This window comes from Dicentrarchus labrax, unplaced genomic scaffold, assembly GCF_905237075.1.
Source record: "Dicentrarchus labrax unplaced genomic scaffold, dlabrax2021, whole genome shotgun sequence".
Classification (NCBI taxonomy): Eukaryota; Metazoa; Chordata; class Actinopteri; family Moronidae; genus Dicentrarchus; species Dicentrarchus labrax.
Genome location: NW_026136724.1, coordinates 14,811,375 through 14,825,866, shown reverse-complemented (window position 1 = coordinate 14,825,866; position 14,492 = coordinate 14,811,375). Strand labels below are relative to the sequence as shown.

At 42.0% G+C, this 14,492-nt stretch overlaps 1 protein-coding gene across 1 annotated transcript in view; it reads right to left on the bottom strand.

Annotated features, from left to right (window-relative positions):
* Positions 1 to 14,492, bottom strand: part of snd1 (staphylococcal nuclease and tudor domain containing 1) — a 166,175-nt gene that overhangs the window by 99,330 nt on the left and 52,353 nt on the right. Inside the window, exon 16 of the mRNA XM_051392438.1 lies at positions 12,276 to 12,385. Coding sequence (XP_051248398.1) covers positions 12,276 to 12,385 — 110 coding nt within the window. The remainder of the gene's footprint in view (positions 1 to 12,275; positions 12,386 to 14,492) is intronic.

Genomic DNA, 14,492 nt, shown 5'->3' with positions numbered 1-14,492 from the left:
GACAAGTAAAGCCTGAGTGCATTGTAGGTAGTGAAGACTTTTTGCTCCCACTTGAGTTTTTATTATTTAGGGGGCATTTGGACATTTGTCAGGATTTGTGTAATTACTTCATCTAAGTGGAATCAAATGTAGATGCAACTCCAATAAACTCACAAGAGGAAGAGAGGGAAAATAAGCTCAAAAGCTCTTTTTATGAGGCGGCGGGGTCCGGGCGCTGATCCCAGCCACAAGGTTTAATGGATCCCACACAAATGGTGTCTTCAGAAGTGCTTGTTTAAAATACAGTCCTTAGTCAATAGTAAAGGATGTGGGTTTGCTGGCAGATCTAAGCCAGCAGTGAAACAATGATTGTTTGCAAACATTTGACCCATTCCTTTTTCTGTATAATTCTCACTTCTCACACCATTTTAATTTGCATACATATAGCATTTATTGTTGTTGAGTCATTGTCAAATGTTTTTATTTTGGTCATGTCTTTAGTTGGGATTCAGCCCTGTGAAAACACTTGAAACACAGATGTGTGACTGCATGCTGTCCATGTGAAAGAGCTTGTGTGGGAGTCACTGCAGGTGAACCTGTGTCAGTCCAACTCTGCCACCCCCGCATAAAAACTGATCAAAGCCATCCCAGAAAACAGACAGCAGAGAGCATTTAAATACAGAGGCTGCTTATTTATGTCAGACAACGAGAGAACACTTTGTGAGATCCTCTAAAGCCAACTGGGACAACCTAAAAATTAAGTCACTGGAAGCAGAAGAATAAATTATAAATATGAAGATGTAGTTATTTAAATGGGAGTTGGAACTTCTAAAGCTGTAATTTATACATAAACAATGGCTTAAGGATGCAAGAAAAAAAAAACAATTGGGTTGATTGAACACAATTAGAACCGATTTTTCAGGGTCAGGACAGATCTTTCATCACCACATTAATGTAGAGATGTGGGCAACGGGGTGAATTTATTTTACATACTTATTTTTACTAGAAGAATAATTGCTTGCATGGCCATGTAAGGCATTTTAGAACCAACAACTTTTCAACAAGAGGTGAATCAGAGGCACTGTGTGGCCCCAAGCTGAGCGTGACCTCGTCGGCCTGGCTGATATAAGAGTACCTGCCCAACGGGGGAGCCGATAATTAGACAGCCAGTTATACTGCTCTTCTCCCCTCACCACTCTCTTGTCCCTCACTGCAGCTAATTAAACATGACCAGGCACATCAAAGACATATACAGTATGTGCAAGCAGGCTTGTGTTTGTCCATCAATTACAGATTTGTTGTTGCTGCTGCAGTAAAATTACTTCAAACCAAGTTGTGAGCCACAGTTGAAGATGTACGAGTGTAAACATGAGGGATTAGTCAGGGGAAAAAAAAAAAAAAAAGGAGCAGGTGGCAACCTGCAACAGTGATGAGAAGGCGGCGGCCTATGGAGGTACTACTCTAATGGGAGTTGAATACTATGAGAAAGAGAAGACGAGGATGTGCCTCAGCCCATGGGATGAGCATTAAGAGAGAATGGAGGGGAATGATCGAAGAAAAGAAGAAAATACAGAGAGGGGAGACAAAGAAAGGTGGCTGGAGGAGAGGAGAGGAGAGGAGACTTGGCAAGCATTCACCCTCCCACTCTGTTGGCAGCAGAGGCACAAACTGTTTGCTCACAGCAGTACATGCATCTATTAGTATTGTTCCAGGAGATAATAACTCTGTGTGTGACTGTGTGGACGTACATGTGTGTTTGAGTGTCAGTTCGCAGCCAAAAGTGGCAAACGAGTTGCTAAGAGGTGGCAGACAAACAATATGGAGTCGAGATACAAAATGTATGAGGAAGCGAGCGTTTTGTCTGTCTGTGGGTGTGTCAGACTTTAGTGCTAAATGTCAGCACTATAGAAACGCCAGAGGCCACGGTGCTAACAGCAAAAGCTTCAATGAGTCTTATCAACAGAGGACAGGGCAAAACCTTACCTGTAGCTGTTGAATGCAAAAAAAAAAAAGTTTTATCCTCGTCAGAATGGAGAGGTGTTCAAATTTTACAGACCGACACGCTGACGCATCAAAAGGTAATGACATTTAATGTAGGCCTTGGAAGTACTGATCCTCTTTCAGACAAGCCTAACTAAACACACTTATGCAGCAGCAAACACTCTCACTTTAAGAGAGATTCAGCTGGCAACGAAAGCATTTTAAGAAACTGCAGTGCCCTGGCCAGCCTTTCTTGGAACTTCCCCTGCAAACACCCCTGCACATTCAGAGAGAGATTCAGCCAGCAAAGGGGTTTAAAGAAACTACATTTCTATAGCTGGCCTCAATTGAAGCTATGCTTGCTCACATATACACACAGTTCTCTGCCTGTCGCCCACTTCTGCCATTAGCTTTATCTGTCTGAATTCAAAGCTGAGAGCCCAATCCCCGTTGGTTTTTTTTTTTTGAAAAGATTTTGCCAGGCTTGTTCTTCCCTTTATGCCCCCGACTCTCCTCTGGGAAAACATAGAAAAAAGAGGGAGAGGGGGGAAGAGGGGAAGAGATGCCGATCGCTGACACAGCCGCTGAGATAGCTTCTCTCTTGTTGGTAAGGGATATAAAGAAATGGAATGAGAGAGGAGTTAGATGGAAGGAGATGCTGAGATGGGGATAAGGGTGCGGGCGTGAGGACATTATGCTGGGGTAAGCTGGTGAAGGATTACTGCCTCAAATCTCTCCTCTTTTTGGCCTTCACTTGGCGCTTATTTATTCAAATCTTTGAGGCTATATTCCAGCTCACGCCAGGTATACACACACACACATACACAGATAAAAAGAGCGTTTTGTGAAAGCAGAGGTAAAAGGTGAGAGGAGAGACAAAAAAGGACAAGACAAGAGGAGATGGGAGGTCTAGGCAGGTGTGCCCTCCACGCAGTAGAGGCCAGACATTGACAACTCAATAAGTGAGCAAGTGAAGGAGGACTGACATGACACACAGAGACACAAACATTGAAGACGTGGAAGGGGACAGGTGAAGATGTTGTGTGAACATCAGGGAGTGTGTGTACATTATCTGCATGAATCACATGTAAATTCTGCCATCGTAGAGGCAGAAAAAGAGTGGAGACGGGAGAGTTGGGGGGGAGAGAAGGGACAGAGACCAACTCTGTTTTATCATGACAGCTCAGTGTGTTCACATGCAAGCCCGATTATGTGTGTGTGTCTTTGCAGTATGTGTTTAACCCTACAGCCAAGCCAACGACAATGTGTAGCAACTGCTGTGTTGTCAAGGGAACCATTAGCACGACTGAAAGGCTGGTATCTGCTCTGCGCTTGCCTGTATACACACACACACACACAGGATGTATGTTAGTGATGATAATAATAATAATAATAATAATGATAATAATAATTCCCATGCATAGGATCCCAGGATGTAAGAAGCTACAAGTAGTGTTACGATTGAGGCTGCCTACAAAGTGATGTAAATGACATATGCTGCTTAACGGCATGTAATCTACCTATGTATTTGATGTATGCATGGTGGAGACACAAAGAGAGATGAATGTGTATTTGCCTGGCAAAACTGTCAATATGTTGCACTGTTGTGTCACGGTCATCAAGAGAATAGGATCAATCTGAGCATCAATAAAGCATAGATGCCTAAAGCCATCTCCTCAAGCGAGCTCAGAGATTCAACTAACATATGGTGAAGGACACAGACTATATACTGCTCCTAGTTCTGTGCACTATTCTAGGTCAAACTGCGACAGTAAGAATTCAGTGAGGAGACATTAAAGTTCTATTAATATTCTGGCATAACATGTCAATAAAACATGCTTTCATACAGAAGTAGCTTGAACATTTTCACCAGTTGAGGACAGCATTTATTTGACTGTTAATTTTGCCTGTGATGCCAATCGCACACCATTTCTGTTTCAGTGTCAAGCAGTGTTCTTGTTTAGATAACAAAACACCTAGCGGCCAGCAGCTCAGAAGGCGACACAGCAGGAGGATTTGGGTAGGATGTGTGTTTGTGTTTGCCAGAATTTGTGTTTGCAACAGTGTGTTTTTTTCCTGAAGACTGAAAAGAGGAAAGTTAGACATGTACACAAAGTCACAAAGTGGGTGAAGGTATGTGTAATGAAAGACAACCGTGCCAACACGAAAAGGAGGATGGAAGTGTGTGTTTGTGTGTGTAAAAATACTAACATTAATTTGGGAGGAACATAAAATGGCAGTCAAGTGAGAAGAATGGTGAGGCGAGACAACAATAAAAGCAACTTTAGAAATAAGCAATAAAAATGAAGCTGCTTCATGGGCCAGAACAACAAATAAAGGAGAATCAGCTGACCAAAGGAGGATTAACAAGACAACGCTTGGAGAATAGACACTCCAAAGCTGGGGAATTTTCAAACTTGCCTTTAGACTCCAAGATCTTATTATTAGACTCTTAAAAAGTTTCAGTTAATCCTCAAAGTCTCATTTTTTCCTATGTTGTTTCAGCTGATATTACCAAAGAGAAATTAATTAGTAAGACTTTAAATCAGCCCTTTAAGCAACTAAAAGCGGGCATTAATAAAACTACTTTGTTTGTGATAGAAAGCCAGAACACGACTAAAATTGTGGTGAAAATTGAGCTATTATATATATATAGTGTGCCCTGCAAGACTGGCCTCATTCAATAATGTCGTCGAAATTCCACAGTAACTGCCCAACTCTCTCTACCATGAACTATTTATTTTAACTTTATTCTTTGTAATCCTCTTCCTCTATTTGTCATCTCTGGCTATCGCAGGCTGAGAGTGTGCTGACTGATGGAATAAAGTAAACACGCTGCGCACAGAACTGTTTGTTATTAGCACAATAGAGGAGGCGAAAAAAAAACAAGAGCCAAAAGAACAGAGAACAGCAGCCAAATAATAAGACAGGTAATGACGTGTCTATTGACACAGCCACTGGCTATCTGGCTGGCTGCCTCCAGTATTTTCAGTTAGTTTGACCATTTTCTTTTTTAAGTGAGAGGGACCAGAGTATAACCGGGGGAAAGACAAACAAAAAGGCAAACAAAAAAGACAGCAGAGACATTAAATAGAAGCATTTTTCTCCTTTTCCTGCTGCTTCAATCACTGATGAAACATATTCAGAGATCTGGCCTGGGGTTCAACTATAATTTAAGAAATGTGAAGAATTTAAGCAAACACATTGATTCTGCTCTCTCTAACAGCAAGTTTTCCCCTTAAAATCGAGCTGAAAAGAAGTGAAAAATGTGGACTAACAAAAAAAAAAGGAGTGGAGTGCAAAAGGGAAAGACGCAAAGAAAGAGAATTAAAAATGAGATGAATACAGTGAGCAATATACTGTGAGACAGTACAGTGCAAGTGCATGTGCATGAGCGCATTATACTATTGCCCTCATTGATGTGGAAGAGTACTGCAGTGCCCTTCATGTAGGGGAAAAGGCTAAGAGGATTCAGCTGGTCCCCAAGCACAGTGTGTGCCTGTGTCTTTGCACTTTTTCCAGGGTATGCTTATCAGGGTGGATGGTGAAGTTGCAGTTCCATCACACAGGCGCACACACACACACACACGCTAAGCACAAGGTCGCCCTCGTAAATGAGTTGGGGCGATAAAGCGGTGAGCAGGTTTCTCCCTTCCTCTCATCACTCCATCTCTATTCAGACCCATCTATCTCTCCGTCACTGCGATGGTGTGAATGCGTTTATGTGGGTCGCTCTGTTCACCTTCGGGCTATAATTCATGATTTTCAAGGAACAAAGCTGCCCAACTGTGACACTGATACACACAAACAGGGCCGATTAGTCGAAAGTAATGTAGACAGGTTAACTGTACTCAGTACTTAACCGAAACTGCTATTAATGGCATTACGCTCGCAAGGTGGGTTTCAAGGTCAAACGTAAAATTACAAATTTAATCTCTATTTAAATTGCAGACTAGCATGGTTTGCCAGTTATCTTGCTGCTGCTTTATTTTACCATGCAACAAAGAAACGCAATCAATTGTGTGCATCAAAAAGATTGCTTCTTTTCCTTTGAGCGCCAATCAGGTTTGTATCGACTTCAGAATAAATGCACAGATTAGGGCTCATCTGTGATTGTTTGGCGGGGGGGTGGGGTCCACTAACAACTGAGCTACAAGATTTACAATTTCAAATACTTTATTTTATCAGCAAATGAGGATTTATTTTAGTGTTGCTGCCCAACTGAAATCATTAAAAAAGGCCCATCTGGGTCGTATCACTCAAATACAAAAAGCACACTTGTAACTGTTGGTAACACCATCAGAAGAATTAGCTACCATATGATCATAAAAAGTATTAAATATTTCTGGTATGGGTGCAGTCCAAAGTGGTCATGCTGTTCAGCTGGTGCTGGAGTTATGAATGGATGGGGACAGATCCTGTCTGTGGCTATAAAGCAGCAGTAATCTGGACATGGGGCTGCCTCCTGCACTCGTGGTTTGTTTAACTACAGTATGTGGTGGGGAAAAAAAGGACCCGGGGGGCAGTTCACCGTCCCCACCGTCTGCCTGTCTCGCTGACCAGGAAACCACACCATGCATTATTCATTATGTGTACTCATTCTCTCTCACACACACACACACACACTCTCACTCTCTCACACACACACACACACACACTCTCACTCTCTCACACACACACACACACTTTGCATGCCAAAGTATGAGAAAGAAAAACAAGTCAAAAATAGATGCAAGAAACAAAGACACACAAATGAATTCCGACTAAACAGACCAACACAAACAACAGAACGTGAGGCAAGGAAGTGAGGGAGAGAGGGAGGAAGGGGAGGAGAGAGGAAGAGACGTGGTCAAAGACTGCGAGATGCAGTACTTGTGTAATCGGCCTCACGCCAAAATAATTCAACCGTGATCGGAAATCAATGTGAGAGCATGGAAGCTGTGGAGAAATCCGATGCTGTCCTGCGGCCCTGAAAGGCAAAATAAGACGTATAAAAGAGGCTCAAATGCATGAAGGATGCATTCTGCTTGCATCTATGTGTGTGTGAAGAATGCTAAATGAATTGATCCGAGTTGCACTGACCACAGATGTGCCCGGAGACAGATGGAAGAAAAGACTGACAACTAGATAACACTTCAATTATCCAATTGTCACAGTGTGCCTATTTATACTGGTGGTAGTGGAACAGAAAGCAAAATCCTCTTGATATTTCAAAAGGTGTTGGATGCATTAGCATTTAATTAAAATGCTTACCAAGAACAGTTATTATTAAAGCTAAGAGCGGGGCATTCGTGATGCCACGCTGGCAGAGTGACTCACCAATCCTCCACAACACAACCTCCTGCAGGTCTGAAGGCAGCCTGTACTACCCCCACCCCCCAGCTCATGGCACACAGAGTTCATATCACTAGGTAAAATAAGTGGCTGCAGGGGACCCCCTTTTAAGCGGGTCCAGGCAGGGTTTGCACAGGGAACAACGTGCAGGCCACTTGATATCGAAAACTGACACTGCACAGAGACAGAGGTAAGTCCCTGTGTGTGTGTGTGTGTGTGTGTGTGGGGGGGGATTTATGTTGTGGGGACATTGTTTACAGTCACATTGCGGGGACTCGCCTCCCCTTTGCATACACAAAATGCAAGTCATCAAAAATTTAGGGTGAAGACTGTGTGTTTGTGTGTGTGTGTGTGTGTGTGTGTGTGTGTCTGTGTCTGTGTGTGTGTGTGTGTGTGTGTGTGTGTGTGCGTGCATATTCATTTGGCAATTATGTTAAAATGCTATTCCAATTTTGTTTGGTTTTTTTGCCTGATTACTGCAATTATCAATTTGTTATTGTTGCCATTGTTTCAAAAGTTAAAATTTAAGGTGAATGAAGGGTTTCTAAATGGTTGCTGGTTGCTGCAAACGATGACAAACTACAAACTGTATTAAAACTAAAATGGTCACTCAACCAAGGCTTTTCTTGCATTGTATGACAATATTGTTTCCTTCTTAATCAAGTTTTCAGAGCCTGAAAGACTTGGCTGGATAATGACTGGCTACTACACTCCATTTGTCACTTTTTCCTCAGGTGCGGTCAAATGTAAGATAATCCATGGCAAATGTACAAATTTAGTCTCTTAAAACAAGCCTAAGCCTTGGATGTCATCTTCACTAGCTTTATGAATGTTAATATAAAAATAAAAAGGAGCTTAAAATGTAGAGAAAAACACCCAGACCTGACATACAGTGACAAAGGCCCTCTTCTCTCTTCATGTCCAAGGTTTTGCATGGTAAACAAGTGAGTGAGAGAATATAAGCTACGAGCACCTCTGTATGTGAGCTAGAAAGACAAATTGGTAGCGAGTAGACAGTCAGAGCAGTGCAGTAGATGAGAGACCACCCAGACTGAATGAGGTCAATAGGACTGACAGTATACGTAGGTGGATCAGTACACCGCATATTACTGTCCACTTAGCCTGCTCTCGTCCATGCTCAATCAAACACTCCATCTCTGCTTCACCCTCTTTTCTTATTCTTGCTTCCTCTCCTGCCGGGCAATCAGTTATACAACTGGAAATCTATACAGCAGTGGTTCCAATCAATAGTCTGTTCAGTGTGTATTCATAATAATAATAAGGTTTATATCTCATTATTCCAAACCATTTACTCTAAAATAAAAGATTACAAACACTACAAGTAGATGAAACTGCATTTGCAAAATATGAAAAACAAAAGCTTAAATTAAAGAAAACACAAAAAAACAAACGTTTCATCCTCGGAACAAATATTTTTTGAGCAAATGTATTAAATAGCTTGTAACTTTGAAGTATGATTTGCCTTACTTTGACGCGAGCATCACTCTGTCAACGTAGGCGTCACATTTTTCACATTGCAGCCATCTCCGTTTGGAATGACGCTCATTAAAAACTCATACACGCTTTAATGAGGCTTTGGGAATAGTTTAAATATTGTTTCACTGACTTATGTCTTTTATTAACTAACACTACACCAGTAATTACATCCTGTCTCTAGCTGACTCATACTAGATAAACACGTCAATGCAGTACAATTCTTGTGTCCTCCTCCCTTCTGGTTAGGCTGAGCTTTTGAAGTTGCCACCCAAAAGCATAAAGAAAAATCAACAGAGTCTCAGTGACTGAGGTTCTGAATGGATGTTTTTTATTTATTTTTTTGTCAATGGAAGGTGGGAGGTGAGAGAAATTAAATGGAAGACATCAAAACAGAAAAGGGAAATGTCTGGGGAGTGGTGTTTACCAATGTGTTTTCTTTTTTCCTCAGAATTTTGTGCTGCTGTTTTGGTTCCACGCTGGGAACAGGAGCAGTGTCTGTCAGAGATTAACACTACACAGGGAGAGCGGGAAGAGAGAGAGGCAGACAGACAGTAAGAGAGACATAGAGAAAGGGGTAAGGGAGGGAGGGAAGGATAAAGGAAGACAGAGCCGATAAACACAAAAGTGATTTTTGAAAAGAGGAAGTCTGAAAGTGAAAGAATCCTTTAAAAAAATGCCAGAGAATCAGCAGAGACATGGAGGGAATGAGGGGTGGTAGTGGGGGGTGTTATAAATAGAGGAGACAGAAACCAGGGCCTCTCCCCTCACTGGATGCCACATTAATTATGCGTGTCTGCATCAGGAGAAATTAAGACATGGCTGTGTGTCAGTTTAGAGGGAGAAATTGAGGAGGGAGGGGATAGGGAGAAATGGCAGGCGAGGAGGGACAGAGCTGAGAGCAAATGTCAGTCAGAAATGTAAAACTGGACACCATAGACAATGAGGGAGGGCGAGAGGGAGGCACAAATGAGTGGGAAAGAGGGGAGAGCAGAGAGAGTGGGAGAGAGAGGGGGGGGAGAGAGAGAGAGAGAGAGAGAGAGAGAGAGAGAGAGAGAGAGAGAGAGAGAGAGAGAGAGAGAGAAGGCTATTAGCTAAAGACCAAAACAGTGGCGCAATGCAAGAAAAGAAGAAAGTATGCTTGTGCCTGCACCCACACTCAATTTCAAAAAAGGAGACAAGAAAGACAGAACAGCTAATTACAGAGTAGTGAAATATGAAAGTGTGTGTGTGTGTGTATATGGGACCATCGAGTCAACATGTCATTTGATCAACAAAGCCCTACAAAACTCAAAATGACTGTCGAGCAGGGGAAGCGAGAAAAATATTTTATGAATGCAAATAAATACGCCACCAAAACCCAAATCAAATGTGATTCACGTGAGGCCATCTTCTGCACATCTTAAAAAGCTCCCGCAATCAGATGCCATTCAGACATGAATCAACAGCAGAATCTTATGCTAATGAAATCAAATGATACATATTCATGTTCGAGCGTGACACACCTTAATAACCTGTTTCGGCACGCTCGCTACGCTGCACAGGGACGGAGGAGGAGGGGGGTGGAGGGAGGGACGGATTCAAGGGCACAGAGCAGTTTCTTCTTCTCCGTCCTACATCGCGTCTTTTGTTCTGTCGCCACTAACTCGTCTCTTCTTAGAGCCTCTGAACTTCCTGTCACCTCTTCGCTCTGGCTTTCTCTCATGCAACTCTATCCTGCGTCAGTGTCAGGCACTGTGTATAACGTTACACTATCAATTGACTCTCCGGCTAGATGTGTGTGTTTCAGAGCAGTCACTTGTTTTTTTCCCCCATGTTCCAATTTGTTTGGTAAACATCTTAACAAAACCGGTGAACCAGAAACCCAACCTGATTTTCTCCACAGATTTTTAAACAGCAACTTTCTTTCGGATATTTTTTTTTTTTTTTTGGAAAAGTGACAGCTCTTACGTGTGAATGCTTAACTGTGTTGTAATCTACTTGAATGTGTGCATTTGAGTGTGTGTGTGTGTGTGTGTGTGTGTTTGTGTTCATATTAGCCCATAACAGCAGGTCAGTGCAGCCAGCCAGCCAACCAGCCCCCGCACTGGGCTCAGGACTCATTATATGGCTTGGTCCTGCCTACTAACTCCCACCTACCTGTGAAAAACTTGCTGACACCACGATGACTGGCAAGGGAGAAAATGTGTGAAAGAGTATGTGCGTCAGAGTGCGTATAGAAGGAAGAGGTTATGTGCACGATGACAAATGCTTAATTTGAGCGTATAGGAAGAGTTTGGTCTTATAAATCGGATTAATTATGCATGTGTGTGTATATATATATATATATGCATCTGTAAAAATAATAAAAATTCATGTCAACGTGTACCTGCTAGAAAGCCTCTGCACTGACTAATAATGGGAGGTTTGCATCCCTGTCAATCAAATCCCCTGTTGCTTGCATCAATTATTTCACAGCCACGGCTTTCTTGATCTAACCTCTACTCAGGGCTCGCCACACACACATACACACACCTACACACACACACACACACACACACACACACACACACATATGCACACACTAGTCTTCCTCCAACGCTGGCCAAGGCTACATTTCCATGACAATTAACCACCAGAGGACAGTGGAGTCAGCCACCCTACGCAAAAAAAAGCCCTTTAAAACGGAGATAGGAATGGAGAGGGGGAGTAAAAGAGAAAAAGAGAGGGAGTGTGTGGCCTGGATAAGTGGTGGCAGGATTATAGCTAGTTCCATCATGGCTTTGGTCCGTTCACTGCTTCTTATAAAAACCTATTAGCATGTGAATGAACAGGCACACAGTGGATGGGAGTTTTCTAAAGCCCAGGAGCACTGATCCACTATCAGGTGAGCCTTCCATAAACTGGGAGTAAGCGGGGGAGGATGGTGTGTGTGTGTGTGTGTGTGTGTGTGTGTGTGTGTGTGTGTGTGTGTGTGTGTGTGTGTGTGTGTGTGTATTTTGGGGTTAGTGTGCTTGATTGTGGCCACTTTTGTCTGGATTTTTTTGGGGGGGAGATTTCACAGCTCTCAACGTACGAGTACAGTGCTTTAAATGCTGTAATAAAGGCTCATTTGGGAGTAAACAATTTAATCAGCTTATTACTAGCCAGTGGTCTTTGTACAAACTGCGTTGACAATATAACAGTCAGATATTTGGTTTGATGGCTGACATCAGAAACAGACAAATTGACAAGTTCAAACGAAAAACATGAATTTCTATGGTGGAAAAATGTGGATTTCAAGCTAAAGTAGCTTCTGTGGTTAGTGTTAGTGCGGTTCTTCTCACATCTCTGAACCAAAATGATCTTGTGTTCAAAGCATACTAAACTTGGACTGAGAGTGTGAAAATATAATGCAGAAATGTAGGTGCCAAAATAGCAGAACACCAAGAGTTACCAACATGGGATCGGGCACTGAGACACTGGGAAATGATGAAATTAGGGCCATAATGCCCCGCTGTACTGCTTACCTCTCTTTGCAGCACCAGCTCTTTGGTGAACAGCATGGCTTCGTCACTGAAGGGTTCAGCCACCTGCATCCCTCCAGGCATATTCCTGGAACTGCGTGGACATTCAATACCTAGCCAAAGACAACACAATTGCAGGAGTTAAAGGTCAGCACAGCAGCCAACCAACAAAACAGCGTGATGTCCTAAAATAGTTTTAAATATTATTTGGCTTAATATTCCCAGAGACATAACTGGATCTGTTTGTCAAAAGAAATGCATAAATACTCTGGGGAATTAATATAAAACTATTCACAAGTCAGTGAACAGACTTGCATACATAACTTTAAGGACCTCGGGTGCTCCTTACAACTGATGCCACATCGAGCATCCTTCTCATCCCTCTTAATAGGTCAAGGTCAAAAAGGTTTAAGCACACGATTTCACAAAGGTACGTCAGTGGCATGACACAGATTAGCCAACTTCACTATCGTCAGCACTCAACGGAAAATTGGTCATCAAAGGGGCAACCCTGAGTGCATAAAGCGCTTCTGCATAACCAGTTTCCAATGAAAATGGGCTTGTTGGAATTTGTGTCTTTGGGACCCTTTGACGTCAACTTTGGTTGATTTTCTGAGGCTTCAGGTACGAATGGATAAGCTTCAGGGCAAAAGTTGGGGGTGGGGGGGAATGAGGGGGTATATAAAGGTGCTGCAAGAAATGCAAGATCCTTTCTATGTGTTCATCCTGTTTTTAAAAAAAATACGGGGTATAATAAGGTATATACATAAGAGAAGAGAACGCAAGAAGAAAGAGAATTTCTGTTGTATTTGAAGGTGAGAGCGACCGGGCTGTAAGGTAGTGAGAGTACGTGTGTTGATCTTACCCTTAAAGAAAGTTTTGTGCAAAGTCTTTACACATACTATATTTTTTCTACATGTACAGGCTCTATTGAAGGGACATACCTTGTTTGAATTGAGACTCACTTATTTTGTCTCTTATACTCCTTAAGAATTTATATACGGTATATTCATGCAATGTTTGCTAGTGTGTACATAAAGGCATGCCTGTAAATACCAGTAGCTGTTAAACCTCTGGCATTTTACTAATAAAGTAACAGCTCTCTCTCTTCCTTTCTTCTCTGACTCCATGTTGAATCTAGTACGCTTCATTGGCATGACAGCGACATGTATATACTTCAGAATGCCTCAAAATGGCCTCCTGACATAGAAATAAGATCAGATCTGTTAGGGCATCCAGTTGACTCAATGCTTAGCGTGGTCGCCTCATAGTAAGACGACCCTGGCTTTGAAAGTGACTTATTTTCCACGCAAGTCTGGCATGTTCCCCTGGGCTTCCTTTGACTAGTGATGTATTCATATAAAGAGTGTTTCCCAGACTTTTCGCTTAAGGAAATGCTGCTGAGCTCTTGCTCTACTGTGACATTGTGATAGAAAAATAAAGTGCCTGGAGTAGATGTGTGTACTTAACATAAATCAATGTGTTTCTTAAATTAGAGGATTAGATTACATAGTGTACACAGAGCCTTGTTCACACATCATTCTTTGATAGCTGCATCTTAAAATTTGTCGATACAACAGTGCTTTACAGTGACTTTAATCTGGGACAGGGTGTACCGGCTGTGTCTAAACCTTGGCTGCTGTTCTCCCTGTAAGTTCTAGCAGAGAAAATCTCTTCAGATCTGTTCTACAACCAACATTTGCATCACTTTTTTCCCCTTTCTTTTTTTTTTTTTTACAAACTTAAATTGCAGGCTTCTTATCTCAGACTCCTTTTGAATGCTTACGTGGGACAGAATGAATAAAAACTTCTTTGAAACTTTTCACAGAAAGGTTAGCTATTCCGTGTGATTCTCTGGGTGTTTTGTGCTCTAAATGTTTTTCGTCTTTTTGTAAGCAGTAAAACGATCAAGATTAAGTGAGTCAGTCTGAGATAACTGTCAAAAGCTATATTTACTAAAAGAATACCACCAGAAGGAAAAAGCCATTAGTCTTAGTATAACAAGTCGGCCAACCTAACTAGCAGACATTAGTTTGCATATTTCCTTGCATGGGTTCATAACTATATTAAATAACCTACTGCTTTTTTTTTTCCTGTTTTTGTTTAGTACATTCTGTTCCCTGCAGAAACCTCTGCCCATGTCTGTCCCATTTATGAGAACAAGAACAGGAGACATCAGCGTATTCACACTGGCAGAGAAGAGAAAATGACCCAGGAAAG